Source organism: Melospiza georgiana, chromosome 5 (assembly GCF_028018845.1).
Source record: "Melospiza georgiana isolate bMelGeo1 chromosome 5, bMelGeo1.pri, whole genome shotgun sequence".
Taxonomy (NCBI): Eukaryota; Metazoa; Chordata; class Aves; order Passeriformes; family Passerellidae; genus Melospiza; species Melospiza georgiana.
In genome coordinates, this window is record NC_080434.1 from 62,597,035 (window position 1) to 62,612,864 (window position 15,830).

Sequence of the window (15,830 nt, forward strand, 5' to 3'; positions counted from 1 at the left end):
GAGAATGTTTTGAAAGTTTTCGTACATGGTATATGGCACAGGTCTTCAATGCACTTGGGTACTCATGGCAGAAAGATACCACTTTCTACCATTAAATATATCAAAACTGGTGATGCTGTCCCCTGTACAAAGTGCAGTAATGCAGGCATGCTCTGGCCAATAATCTGAAGTCCACTAGAAAGAACAACAGAAAACCCACTACACAACCAATTGTGGGGGGGAAACCTGTAATAAGAATGAGAAACAGAAATGGATTTGAAACATTCGTTTCCCTTTATTTTCTCAGTGAGGCTGATGTGTACTGCACATTAAAAAAAAAAAAAAAGAAAAAAATCACAGGAATTTTCATACAATGAATTAAACCACAAAAGTACATGTAGAATCGGCAGGTGGAAAACAGCCCAGCTTGGGCTTAACTACTATCTCACTTCCCCTGTTCAGCATAGTCCAACCCACAACTTTACATGTTCACCTACTGTACAAAGCTTACAGTAGCTCCATCAGGTCAGTGGTTCACATTATTGAAAATGTCCGTCACATAGGTACAAATTTAGAATCATCACATTATATTACATGGCTATTCTAGTTCATTTATAGATCAGATCTTATACTATAGTGATTGAAGTTCTCATTACAGCCATTAAGAAGGACACATAATTATTACCTACTGTAGGCTTACATCTAAAGGGATGAGAAGGAGGTGTGGTTGTGTTTGTTGGTTTGTTTTTTTTTTTTTGACTGACCCAAGTATTATTATCCCAGAGGCACAAACTTTCCTCTCAGGGCTGCTCTTGGTGATGGCAGCCTAACTGCTTTTCAGAGTAGTTTAGCACAGATATTTTTCTTCAACTTCAGGCTCCCTCTGCTTGGATTAGTATTTAGACAATTTTCCATTCTGTAGGAATTCCTCGGTTACAGCTCTAGGAAAGACCACAGTTCCTAAGTACCAGTTCTGTTACCTGCATTGTGGATGTGGTACTTACCACAGCATGAAAGCAACAGTACAGTCTTCTTATAAAAAACACACACAGCTATACTGCAATTTGCCTCTGGTGACAATGTGGTACATGTGCTAATTTGAAATGTTCTAGGGGAAGAAAAAAAGAAAAGTAAACACTGAGTTTATATTTTGATGGATTTCCTACCACAGTGTCTATGAAAGATCCAAATAGCTTTATTCAGCAATCCTAGCTCTATTAATTTCATATGTAATTTGTAAATCCACAGAGGAAAGCCATCTTCAAGATGAAAATGTTTGCCAGGCCAGTGAAAAAAAAATTTGACTCACTTCATTATGTGTGCTTGGTGAAAAATAAATAATGCCCCCACACAAACCCCACACCAATTTCTTAATGTCAGCAATCTAGGGCAAAAGAGAACATTTTAAAATTTAATGACAGAAATGTAAAGGCAAAATAGGTAATGCATCTGGTCCTTGAACACATAATATGATATACTAAATATTGATTTCTTAAAAATAATTTATTGCTTTTAATATTTTTCTTTACAACAGAAGATACTCAAAATCCAGAAAGGAAAATTGTAAACTTTTAGTTTGGCATTCACACAAAGTTAAAATACCTGCATTTTTAACCTACAGAGCAACAACAAGAATTATGCAGAGTAAAGGATGTTACATTTGTAACACAGAACTTCCAGAAAAGTTCTTTTCTTTTTTTTTTTTTTTGTTTTATTGCTATCTATCTACTGAGAAATAAGAAGCCAAAAAATCAAGCAAGCATCCGACACGACAGACAGTGGAATCTCTCAGAACACAATATGCTGGTGATAAAATGAATGCAGCCATCAGAATCAACTGCACTGGTATGGGGGTAGAATCAGTTTTCTAAGATTTGGAGTGGGAAGGTAGATTAAATAGTTAGGTGTGCCATACCTTTAAGAGGAGTCATGAATGCCAAAGAGAAATAGAATAAGAAATCTATACATTCACAAGCAAATTCCAAACTTTGCTGATTCAGTAGAGACTCCGAGTTCAGATGAAATTCTGATGCTCAGAATAGCAGTAGTTTATACTCTTGTGGGTTTTTTCTTTCCTGAAATTTCTATTTAATTTAACAGAAGCAATGTCATCAGCAACAATGTCATGGGCACATTTGAGGCCATGCTAGTGCATAGTAAAAAAAAAAAGGAAAAAAACCCAAACCAACCCACTGCTTCTGCAAAAGCGGAATTTCCAAACAAAGCACTTGCTTACTCCAAACTGACAACCATCATGCATCCTAGGTATAAAATTTCCACTGGCCTTTTTATTCTTTTAGTCATCTCATAATTTATAATAAATAGGATAATTATAACTGATAAATATGTCTCTTTAGTAAACAAAGGAATGAAGGATTGGTATTTATACAGGATGCATAACTGTAAAAAATATAGATAAATACCATCATTAAACTCTGCCAATGAAAAGATTACTGGCTTCAAGAACAGTGTTTAGACACAGAATTACAGTAAAAATCATACTGTACTTAGTACCTCAGCATATTTTTATCAAACTAAAATCACAAAAATTAAAACAAAATAGCATTTTAAAAAGATTTTTGACCTCTAGTTCCAAAACTACTGTTGATACATAAAATAAAAACATTTCTTAATGATTACCCATTTGAGAGACTTTACATAAAATTATGATATTTTCTAGAAAAATTTAGATGAGAAAATTTCATTCCCCTAACAAATTCAGTGTATAAAACTGCAAAGGAAAATCAAGCAATGAGAAAAATGTGGAAAAATACTGCAGAAGGTGGTTAATATCTTTTGGGCTAGGATAATTCTTGACAAAATTCTTATATAAGCTCACCAAAGAAGGGATGAATGTGTATAATGCATTTTTGCACTCAGACACACATGCACACATATGCACACTCACACCCTCACCCACACGATTTTCTCTTTTTTTTTACAATCAAATATATATAAGCGTAAGTTCAGCTTTCTACATATGTTAGTGTACAATAATTGTTTCACCTCATATAATTACATTTGAGTATTCTTGATTAAGAAAAATTCAGCAGTTTTTTGAAAAGAAGGCTGCATTTACAGTGCATAGCTGTAACAAAAAAGAACATCGTCATACAGTATGTACATAAATAAAAATACTCCATTTAACATTTGTAAATACTCAACTACTTTAGAGAATGTAGCAAATAAACTATCTGTGCACACACCCAGATAGTTATATCCAACTCTCATTAATAATGTAACACCACGTCCGCTCATTAGAATAAATCGCTGAACAAGCTGCACATTTGACCATTAACAAGGCTTTGAAAATTCTGCTGTGGAAGATCAATGTTGTAGACATTTACATGGGTGTCAGAATTAAAAGATGAAACTTCAAAATGTTAGGGAAGCTTGAGCCTTTTAATTTTCTTTTCTGCAAAATAAAATCCACAAAAAAACCCAAAAAACAAACCAACCAAAAAAAGAACAATCTTAAAACAAAGCTAAGACAGATTGCAGGCTTCTGGGACCTGTGGTTTCTTCTGGATTGTCATATTATCACCGTGAGAAGAAGCTTCTTTACAAAAAAAAATATGCAGTGTCTGATCCCCAGACATCAGCAGCCGTAGTTCTCACACTGGGGTTTTTTTCTCTGTTTGTTTTTGTTCTTTTTTTGTTAAAATGCACTATGTACAGATTTTGCAGTTCATCGTTGTACGTGTATCTCTGTGGAACTGCTGCCATGTCTCGTGATTTGCATTGAACTCGCCAGGGACGCCCGGCTCCCCCGCCAGAGCGCGGCTGACACCCATGGCCACGCGTGTGCTTGCTGGGCAGCACCCTGCCCCTCCACTCCTCGAGCAGCTGTGTTCATGTAAACCATGGTTTTGAACAGAGAGTGTAAAGTAGGAGAAATTCCTAAGTACGACTTTGCAGTTGTCCATTACTGAAGGACGTGATGTCCGTGAGGTATTCGCCATCCCTTTGTTTTCCTCGGATGACATGCTTGTTACCTACGCAGGCTCCGCTGTGCCTCTTTGAGTAAACTATCAAAATCCATGGAGTCATACTTGCTTTTAGTAGAAGCAGGATCAAAATCATCTGAGTTTGAATCTGAAACCCAAAAGATGCAAGTTTAGGTAAGAGGCAAGAACTACTTATTTTCTCTGTGTATCAGTACAAACAAGACGCTGAAGAAACAACCCACTTACAACCACAACTTTATGGGATGAAAAAGCTTAGCAATGACCATCACAGAAGCTTTAGACATTCCTGGTAAGAAGCAGCACCTAACAAAAGTGGTACCCATCATCAGTAGTGGGGAAGAACCACTAATTGCATATACATTTACAGCAGGTTAACTCAGAACAGTTTCCTCAAGGACTTGAGCACCAAGACACTCGTATATAGGTCTCAAAGTAGTCCAGATAATCTTGACAGATACCTTAATCAAAACTCCACCTTTGTCTTCCAACTGCTGTTTCATAACGTGTCCAAGACTTAATTTTCCTAAGAAAATTAAGAAAGCCAGAGCAGTCTGTGAGCAGCATACAGAGGACAGAGCCCACCTTCCCTTGGGGTCTTGTGGAATGCTTTACGCCTGCCAGAATCTCTGGGTTTGCTTCCATTTATCTTTTTGGGTTTGCTTGTTTAGAGTGTGAGCAATTCTGGGCAGGGCCTCTGCAAGGCTGCATGAGCAGTCTCAGGTGGGCTCCTCAGCTTTCTGCATCACATGTGTGTGATAAGCCACAGCAGCAACAACAGCCCAGCCTGCTCCTGCTGCCTAGGATACCTGTTCCAGCCTTGTCAGCTGCTCAGGCACGGACGTCAGTCTGTTCCCAGCACAGAGGAAGGATTGTACATTTGGGGCCACACAACTCCAGTACAATTATTGACATGGCTGCAAGCAATGAATTTCCTTTTGGAGTCAACCCTGCTTAACACTGACTCTCACCAGTTCCTGTGTCACAGCTCCTTTATGTGAGTGCCCTTTTCTTGCCATTTCTTGTGTTGAATTAATCAGAACTCCCCATCTACTACTATAAGACACACTGCGCATTAAATGTTCATTACAAGTTCTGCTAAGACAATATCTTCTCACAGAGGAGAGGTGTTAAACTTCTGACTACTATTTCAAGTGTTTTCTTTCTTCTGTACTCAACCCAAAGCTGATTAATTCTCTCTGTCCTGGTACCAGCTCATGAATTTTAAAGTTCATCCTGCCATTTCCTTATGTTGCTCTATCCGATACTCTGCGAAATACAGGGAATGCAGTCTGAAGTACAGAAGCTCAAGCTGTCAGCAGGACAAAGTGAAAACAGTCTGCTCACAGCTACTCTGGGAATCCCTCTCACAATGGAGAGAGTTGACAGGGAATACTCCCAGTGATGAATAATGTTCAAGAGGGTTCCCTTCAGACAACTTACTTTAAACCCCAGATTTTCTGAGATACAGAGATGACCTTGGCTTCCATTGCTGAAGATAAGTCAAATCAAGGCAAGACTTTAATCTGGTTTTACTGTTTTTATCAGCCTACATTTCAACAAATGCCTTGCTACCTTTTATATTTTCTACATCAACCCTGTATCTCTTCAGCAGTCAATTGCCTTTTCTTAGCTTTATATTATCTGTTTAGCCACTGAAGTGAATTATAGCATATTCATTGTGAACAATGCATACAATCTTCATAATTTATTTTGAAAAGACATCAATTGGTTAGAAAAAATATATCTGCATTCACTTCCTGCATTGTACAAAGCCGAGGGCAGCACATACAAGATTTCATTAGCACTGTGTTACAGGGTTATGAGAGATTTTAATGACTGTGGTCATTTATTCATTAAAAAATCTACAATATCTGATTAATACAGATTCAACAGCAAAAATGTGCCTTGCTATGTAATTCAGAAAAGAGTATTTTCCATGCCTTTAGTCTATTTATACAGGCATTAGGAAAGGTTTAACATTTAATGAATACTTTACATTTTAAAAGGTAATTAAATAAGAGGTGAGTTTATCCTATGTTGTAATATTACAGAGGCTGTTTTGGTAGTCTGCATAGTCTCTTTACACACATACTTTACATCAGTACTCCTGCTGGAAGACTTTGAACTTCTCCAGAAATCCTTGCAAGGGGAAGCACCACACCCTGACTTGGAGCACAGGACAGAATCACAGATTTTTGCCCAGGCAAGACTCAGACAGACCCAAGTGTGTTGTCACAGCCAGTATGCACACTTGGGACTGGAGTTATCACAGCATACTGGGGGCTGGAGACTGCTATGCATAAAGCCCCACATCAGTGGAACTTCAAACACCAAGAGAATTGCAAAGCTTTCCACAGGCTGGAGCCTCTGACATCACAACTGGAAGGCCCTGCAAGGAGACACCTTCATACACATAGATGCTTATGCACTATTTTAGAATCACCAGTTGAGATCAGTGGCTTTTGCCACACTAAGGGTCAGATTTGGCCACAAGCTCTTCTAGCTTTCAAACTTGAGCAACTATGAATTGTGTTTAATGAGTGCCCCTGGCAAATACTGCCTATCTACAACAGAACTCATAGCAAAGTAAGAATCATAACAAAGATTTTGGGTTGGGGCATCTACTTTATCCTCTGCTTATCTCTCATATACATAAGTGAGGTACTGGAATCAAACAGTTACAGCAATAAACAGTAAAGCATGTGGGAGGTTTCTGCAGTGCCATCTTTTCAACTTAGAGATGTATTATTGCATATTGGGCACTTATTTTTGATAATGATGGAAATGGGCTTTAAAACAATATTCAGTTTGGAATATTTGAAAGAAGCCAGCTCAGATTAGTAGACTTTTAAACTTCTTACAGCAGGTGAAAACCACTTTCTTCAACACCCCTCCAATCATTTAAAGGGTATCAGCAGTAAACAAAAAAGAAGCAAACCCTAAATTCTCATGAGTTACAAGATTCCTGTTAGGTATTTCAATTCACATAGAGCAAAATACCTACCTAGGTCTGCATAGTTAGACTTGCAAAGCTGCTTGCGTCCACAGAAGTACAGCTCAAAATCAGGCTCGTTTGACCTGCGTAAAGTGTATCCATTCTCAAGAGCAGCGAAGGCGTCACAAGTATAGCGGTAGGTGATGAAACCATAGCTGTCTCTGCCATTGAAAAATACAGTTGTGAACAAAAGCTGAGAAGAGTTAACACACATTAGTGTAACCCCTTCCTGAAAGCAAGAACTTGCCGGAGACCCGGCAGTGGAAATGCCAGAGGTACTGCATCCATTTATCAGCATGATTGTCCTGTCATGGAGCTAAATACTTATTTCTGGGACAGGAAATTTCAACTAGCAAGATTAATAAATAAGGATGAAAGAAAATAAGTAAGGTTTTGAACTCAGCATGTCATCTGTCACAGGACTTACTTATACTGGTAACTCCCATACCAGTAATCTCACTGCCATAATTTTTTACATATGGCAGCTCTCAAACAAGAAGTAATCTCAGAAGTTCCTACCCATCATCCTGCAAATTTACTGTGCACTCCTCAATTTCACCAAAAACTTCAAACCGGTCCCTCAGTTCAGTTCGGGTTGTGTCAGGTCTGATTTTACCCAGATAAATCACACGACGTTCTTCCTGTTGATAGAGAGCAACCGGGAAGGTATTCTTTTAACAAATGTGTAATAGAGATGAACCTTTACATACATGCATGCAAAGACACACACAGATGTGCAGAGGATGCATAATTATAGAAACATTCTTTTGTGGAAGGCCTACTGCATCTTGCACGAACATAAAATAGTTTCCTCCTGGAAAGCATCTAAGGTATTTAAGTGACCCTACATTTGTCAGGTGGTGTGGGAAGGGTTCACTGATTGCTGTTACTGCTCTGTACACTGACAGATGCTTCCCTTTGTATCCTACTGCACCTTCTTCCCTCTCACCTTTTCTACCTGTTCCCCTCCAGGACTGCAAACTCTTCCAAACTAGGAACTCCCTTTCTCTTGCCATGTATAGAATACCAAGCAAAACTCATCTTTCTTGCAGAGTAGCATAAAGTAACACAATAATTGCATAAGTGTACCACAGACATAACAAAATACATTACAAGCATAACATTATAAGCTCATAAACTCAATGGCTGATTGATCCTCCAATAATCCATACTTTTAAACAGAGGGAAAACTTTTTAAGATTGTCATCCCTGCCAAAAACTAAGCACTACGCAGCCCCTAGCTCATTCCCTGCTCATTGGTGGGATGGGGAGAAAACCCAGAAAAAGGAGAAACATCTGCAATAAGATCAGCTTAATAAATGAAACAAAGACAGACATAATAATAGTAATAATCATAATGACAGTAATTGTAAAGAAAAGGGGAGAGAGAGGAATAAAACCCAAAAGAAACCAGTGCAGCACCTTCTGACCAACACCCAGCCCATCCACGAGCAGTGCTCTGCCTCTCCCAGCCAACTCCCCCTGGTTTATATACTGGGCATGATTCCACATGGTATGGAATATCCCTTTGGCCACCTCAGGTCAGCTGTCCTGGCCACACTCCCTGCAAGCATCTTCTGCACCTGCTCCCTGGCAGAGCATGGGAAACTGGAAAGTCCTTCATTCAGAGTAAGCACTACTTAACAACAATTATAACATCAATGTCTTATCAACATTAATACTAAATCCAAAATACTGTGCTGTACCTATTGTAGCTACTAAGAAGAAAATTAACTCTATGCCAGCAGAAACCAGGACTGGGTCCAAAATATGCCTTTTATTAAAAGAAACATTTCAGGGGAATGGCAGGAAGTAAAATATATCCCACAGTTACCACTGCCTTTTGGTTTATTCAGAATAAAAAACACCTGACCGAAGACCCTAGGCTAGGGTCTCTTCTGCATGTTCTTTCAGCACCTGGAACAAAGCATCAGATACTTTTATAACAATCAAGCTGTGGTGGTATCATTCCTTCCTTAGTGCAAATGCTCAGTGAAATGAGGGAAGGACTAGAAAACTCTTTAAGAGCCACTTCATGAATTTTAGGATAAACACTTCTGAGGGCAGAGCCATTTAGTGAGCTGCAAGAAAATAAAATGGAAAAAGGAAATCTTTAAAACACTGACCTTAAGGTAACCAGGGCAAAGAAGCACCAGCTATACAAGGCTTGGGTGCTCAGCCTTCCTGTCTCCGATTGCCTCTGGCCTGGCACTACTGGCCCTGCTGCTCATCCCTTACACACCCACACAGCAGCCCCATAAATCCACCACCAGCACATTCTCAGCTGGCATAAATCTGTCAGTCAGCGCAGCAATGTCAGTTTAAACCATCAGCTTTGGCACCTGAGACTTGTGCAGAATTTAGGTGCCGAATGCCGAAGGAGCTACACTGACTGCTGAGAATTCATGACTATCGTAACCTGGAGGTGCCTAAAGGCTAATGGCACCTCAACTGTGCAACGCAAAAGGCACTAGGGACCTAAATATAGACTTGCATTCCTGCTCAGAAACATTCTAGCCTGAAGAGACAGGTAGTTTATAGTGTTACAATTCAGATATAGCATGAAATGTATCTTTTCCATGAGTCCTCACAGAGGCTTAAAGCACCAGTCACTCTTGGACCATGGACAATACAATTGAAATCAGACCAAAACACAGGTAAAATCAGAAATTATATTGATGTCACTTCTTTACTTGTTTGAGTATTCATTTGAGATAAAGAGACCATCAGAATTCTTAGTTTGGGGTGCTGGAAATCTTGTCTTCCTGTTCCCAGGAGAGCACTTTGCTCTCAGGAACTATTTAATGCAAAATAAATAAACAATTCCTGTGGCAGGAAGCCAATACTAAAATATCTGTCTCCCAACAGAAACTCTTACTAGCACATTCAGTAAACTATTTCCACTGACTCTTTTCCTGGCCTCACAAATCTCAGGGGCTAAGATCCAGTTAATCAAAGCTCCTGAGAAATGAAAGTTTAAAACTGCAGAAAACAGAGATTCAAGAATCAAACATTCCTACCCAAAAGCCCTACCCACTAAGGAATGGCACAAAGAATTACCTGTGTCCCTTATAGGTCCCTGGTAAGCCCAGTGGAGTCCTTGGTTGCTTTACCAAAATATGTATCGGCTGTCCTTAATCAGGGGGACCTGGTAAGGATCTAATTTAGACACTTGAAACTAGTGCCTCTTTTGATGATGTAAGGAACCAAGGTGAGTGCCTTGATAGTCCTCTGTAACCATGCTGGGACAGACACATCCACTTTTAAATGCTACACCTTCCAAAACACAGGGTCCAAAAGCTGCCCTTGCTCTCTGCCACAGCAGTGCAGTTTGGAGAAGCTGGCATGGCTAAAAGAAGCACTTGTGCTCATGGGCAGCCATAATTTAGGGCACAAGGGTACTTTCCAGACAGCTGCTGCTTTTTATCTCTGTCTCCACTGTGTCCCAGTCCACAGCCCTGACCTTCCTGACAGAGGAGTTTGGGCAGGGCTTCTGTGAACCAGGGACTGCAGAGTGCAAGCTACAGAAATCTGCATTTCTTCCATTTCCACATTCTAATTCTGCTTACTTTCACTATGGTTGGGTGCCATAAACTTCAAAACCAGGAAAATCTGCATATGCAGAGTAATTACTTTTTCAGACTGTTTTACCAAATCAAGGATTTAACCGCACTGAAACACTTGATAAGAAACAATTCCATTGATACTTGCTATTGAACCTAAATGACTGACCAGATGGAGCAGAACATAACACAGCAGACTGCTTAATATACTTTAGCTGAGATAATACATCTCAACTGAAAAAAACATAATGTTTCACTCACTGACATGGAGATTGTTATATTACAGTGTGATGGAAATATCTATTGCACACTCTTCCATAAGTCTATCTGCATGCCTGTGCAATTTTTCCTTCTTCTATCCCTCTAATAACCTTTATATCTCTAATATCCCTTAAAGACAACTGTAATAAAGCAAAACTGAACAATTAAAAAAAAAAAAGCCTGTTAAAGTACTGTTAAGGGAATAAGTTAAACCTGCAAAATCAAGGAAATTCAAATTTAAAGCTGAAATGCACCATATGTCCTCCAGTGTGCACATATGAGGAGATGGGTTTAAGTATTTTTTTAAGCAGAATGCCATGATGGAATAAGATACCCAAGAATGCAGGATTCACATAGAATTGTCTTTGCCTTGGTTAACTCTGGATTATTTAAAGCAACTATGAATATTAATATTCATAGAGATGCCTTCCTTTTATTCCCATTAATAATAAGAGCTATAGAAGCCTAACAAGATAGCAACACACCCTTAAATGTTAAGGACCTTTTTTTTAATAATAAAGTACATGTGTAAGTCTATATAGGCATATAAGTAAAATGTTTACTGCAGTTGTTAGAGGATATGATTGATGACTTGAAAACCTAGAGAAGGGCAGAGAGAAGCTTTTGTTTTCAATTACATATGGGCAGAGGGAACCTGCAGGAAACACCAGAAGCTACCTGTTCATATTTCCCTCCCAAAAGTGCACATTATTTATTTTGTATCATAAGCATTAAGTGTGGCTCCTTGATCTGCCAGGTTAGAAAAAAGAGAATAAGTCCAGCCAACTCCCCCAGGCCTAACATCTCTGTCTTGTTTCACAATCTTGCTCGTTCTTCATGGCAGCAAAAAAAAATTGATAGAAAGATGTGGCAGAAAATCTTGGACTGACAAGCAGTATTTTAAGTCTCAAATGAAAATCCTGAAGCATTAGAATAACAAAATATGAGAAAACAAGACTGGGATACACCTTACACATCTAAGGGTCAATAAAGGAACTGCTCATCCTCTAAATTTTCACTGATGCTAAGGATCTTTTTGTCTTGCAAAGGATTCCTCCAAAACTTTATTTTCTTTCTGCTTCCTTATTCATAAGTCTTTATTTCATAATTATTTCACTAAACACAGACCATTAGATGTATTAGTTTTCCCTTGGTCTTTTTTCCTACTTCCCCAACAGTTGTTATCTTTGCCTGCCTGTGGTGATGCTGTTTCCATTTTTCCTACCATTTTTTGCCTGCATGTCTGTGGGGCATACCTAGTTCTCCAAGAGCCAGGTAATGCTTTATGTGAAGCTGAGAGAAGAAATCCGGGAGCATTTGAAAGCTGGGTTCTGTTATGGGCTTGTAAAGGCTCTGCTGCTCACTCCAGCACAGGTGTCTGGCTGGGTACACACTCCATGTCTGTGCTGTCTCCCATGCCAAATGACCTCTCTGCCAGTAGAGACTTTAAGCCATGAAGACTTTTATCCTTGGAGCTGAAGGCCAAATACCATTTTGAAAACGTAATGGGATTGGTTGGACAGAGTTGCAAAACCAGAAATGCTAAGGGTGGAGATAAGCCATTAAAGCTTAAGCTTCTGATGTAACAATAATGAGAAAAAAATTCTTTAGACTGAGAAAAGAAAAATTAGTATGGCCTGTGAGTAAGTATGAATGGCAAAAGTAAAAATCACAAAAACTGGGGGAAAAAACCCAAACAAGATTATTATCTTGTTCAGAACAGTTCAGAGAAATTCCACATGGTGACTGCTAGAAAAATAATGATGGACCAGTAAAACTCAAAATTTAGGTAGAAACATATACAGTAAAATTAGAGTATCTGGGATCTAGGCCATCAAGATGAGCAACAACAAACAAAAAAATCCAAACTAAATATACAACATACATTGAATCTTTCATAAGTGGAAATGCATTCTATTACAGGCTAACTCTGGTTTTAGACTTTCGAGAAGGCAAGCACTCATTTATGAAACCACCTTTCTCCTGGCTTCCTGTTTTAGAGCAATTTATTTTCTTTGAAACCATGTGTTTCTTTCTGATACAGTGGCCTCACAGCACATTTATCTTTTTATGTCTGTAAGCTCCCTGGGACTGGGACTCTCGATACTTTTCTCATAAAGTCTGCCAGCATTTAGGAATGAAAATTGGTAATGTTAATTGTAATTTTATACTTGAGTATAACCTGATTTTGCTATACCTCTTGGCAGCAGCCAGAGCACACAGTAAATGAACTGCATGAAGGATGTGCTGTAAGTCAGTATCATGGCCAGAGTGGCACAGTAGCAAAGAGCCACAACACCAAGCTGCTCATCAGACAGCTTAACCTCCAGCCCTGGTGCACCATGTCAACGAGGAATCACCAACTAGTGACTCCAGAACTGGAATGTGCTATGTCTAGTGCCATGCTTTGAAACGTATTTGCCACATGGTCTAATGATGAACTGCTGGGGTAAAAGCCCACACAATTCAGAAATTTCCTGGAGTGTATCAGGGGAAAAAAGGGGTCTTCAAGCCTCTCAGCAAATCACTGTGGTCTGCCTTGGTTGGGGGTTGGATCCCAGTTTCCACAAAGCACTAAGCAGATTCTGCTGCCCTGCAATGCTCCTCAAGTCATAGTCCATGTGTCCCCACTAGGATCTGGCTGACATGGTTAAGCAGGTCTTGGTGGCACACCATTCTTATGTTCAGTAAGGATCCATTCTAAAAAAACCCCCATGACCCAGTGAAATAAAACAAAAGAAGATCAAACTAAACTGTGCTAACATTGGGTCAGTTAGGAAGGGAATCACAATCAAAAGTATAAATAAGTGAATGAATGAATGAATGAATGAATGAATGAATGAATGAATGAATGAATGAATGACAAAAATATTTTTTTAAATTCTCTAAGTACTTTGTAGACTCAGTCCATATTTTTCAGGCATGCCTGCTCAAAATTAAGACCTCAATCCACAAAAAAGGCAATGAATCTCCAGTAACTGGAGAGGAGGAAAGAAGAAAAAGAAGATGAGAAGAATATCACATCACCTTTTGAAGTCAAACCACCTGTACACAGTTATAAGTCTGGACAGGAATTCAGGAATCTATACAGGAAAATACTATTCCAGGCTTCTAGCTCTGAATGTTCTACAGTCAAGGTGCTGTGTGTGAGATTGAAGGGGCAGTGTTCAAATATGCTTGTGCCATCCAGCAGGAGCACAGGCTTCTAAAACCTAAGCCTGTGCTTCTAACTCTTCTCAGTATTCTGTCAATATGTCTTCACATCTGCCAAAATACAAGCTGCCTGCACAATCAGAGAGCATTGCTTCAAACATGGTTTTCACAGATTAAAATATGTTAAAATATTATTTTTTTCTCATTTCTTTTTCCAATGTTTCCCATGCCTATTGTCCCAGAGACTAATTCTAGATACTACTCCCACAATACCGAATGACTTTTGGCTCTGTCACAACTTCTGCTCCTTTTTTACTGTGCATCCTTTCTACAACTAACTCTTGAGATCTCAGAGCAGTGCTTCTCATGAAGAAAGTCACCTGCCCTGTGTAATAACTGAGGCATTAGTAGTGCCCAATCTTTGGGCCAGTCTTCTAACAGCATCTGCAAGTATGTGGCCATAAATCAGATCCAGCAGCATGAGAACGGGCTAGAAAGAAAATAAAAAATTCCCCAATATAGAGAGCGAAGAAATCTAAATTTGTGGGAGTGTAGAAAGAGCTCAAGGAAAGAAAGAGAGGACATTCTTGTGACTGAACAATAAATGAGTTGAGTCCCTCAAGACTGAAAAGAGTACCACAAAAGAGACCCATAAACCAAAAGGCATAAGAAAAAGAGCAGAGAATGCTAGAAATTATAGATACAGATTTTGTCACTGAATTAATGAGATCAGAGATCCCCTTTCTCTGCTGTCTCCTAATCCTTACCTGTTTTCACAGGGTATAAAATGGCACAATTCAATACAGACTTTTAAAGTATAAGTGCTGATAGACTTTGGATAAAGGAGTTAATTGGACTTAATCTACAATTCCTGCAGAACTCACACAGATGACTGGATTTTAGATTTTTTGCCATGTTCTCTTTATTGATATTTATTTTTAGTTTTGATTTATTTATGCCTATTAATAAATAATTCAATTAATTAAGTTAATTATAATCAAAATGATCACTTTAGAAAGAAAATAAATTCAATCTTGGTTTTGAATTGTCTAGAATTTTTAATGCAGCATGATGCAGCATATCTGGAGCTTTTTAAGTTTCTTTTCTTTCCTTTTTCCTTTTCTCTTGATTAGCTACTTGCCAAATATTTGTTTGTTTTAAACTAAATCAAATTTTCTACCTCCTCAGCAAGATTCATGTTTATTTATATGGGTAAGGTACAGTAATTGAGAAGTAGCAAGATACACCCATGACAGAAGTCTACTTGAATCTCTAATTTGTGGTAGCTCTAAGAGAGAACAGCAACTGTAAGTTATGATTGCCAGAAGGTAGTGTTCATCTCTAAGCAGATGGAAGCCAGATATTTTAAAACTAACTGCAACAATTGACTTAAATGTGGCCCTGTCTGAAGCCAAACAAAATTATTCCACTGCCATCACTGCATTTCACAGCAGAGCATGATCCAGCTCTAAATCTTGTGCTTTACAAAATACAAAATACACTGATCACCCACACTTTGCAGATAGGACACCTGAAATGGAGAAAAGTGAAATGATTTGCTGAAGCTCACAAAGAACAACAGCAGCAGAGAAAAAAAGCAGGCCATAAAGTTGTCTGTTCACTCACAGAACTTCTCATTGCTGTAGACTATGCCAGTCTCTGTCAATCTCTACACACTCCTGGTTCTGTAGGTGCATTAGGAGAAATGCTGCCAAACGTGTGACAAATCACCTTTTGCTGCAAAGTCCACTAATGTCACTGGGAAAAAGACCTATTAATTTTGGTGACCTCTGGACAGAGCACTAATGGAAAACCTGGGAACGAAGATGAAGTATCCTGGTCTGTACCAGGTCATGCAAGAGCCAGAGCACAGCCAGAAGAGCTGTGTAGGTACAACCCAATGGAAAGAGC

General features: G+C 38.9%; 1 protein-coding gene across 2 annotated transcripts in view; it reads right to left on the bottom strand.

Moving 5' to 3' along the window:
• Nucleotides 1–272: 272 nt before the first annotated feature.
• Nucleotides 273–15,830, bottom strand: part of PPARGC1A (PPARG coactivator 1 alpha) — a 364,992-nt gene continuing 349,434 nt past the window's right edge. For both annotated transcript variants that reach the window (XM_058024483.1, XM_058024484.1), the window contains exons 11-13: nt 7,462–7,583; nt 6,952–7,103; nt 273–4,074 (exon numbers count right to left, since the gene is read on the bottom strand). In XM_058024483.1, the coding sequence (XP_057880466.1) occupies nt 3,971–4,074; nt 6,952–7,103; nt 7,462–7,583 (378 nt within the window). In that variant the 3' untranslated portion in view covers nt 273–3,970. The remainder of the gene's footprint in view (nt 4,075–6,951; nt 7,104–7,461; nt 7,584–15,830) is intronic.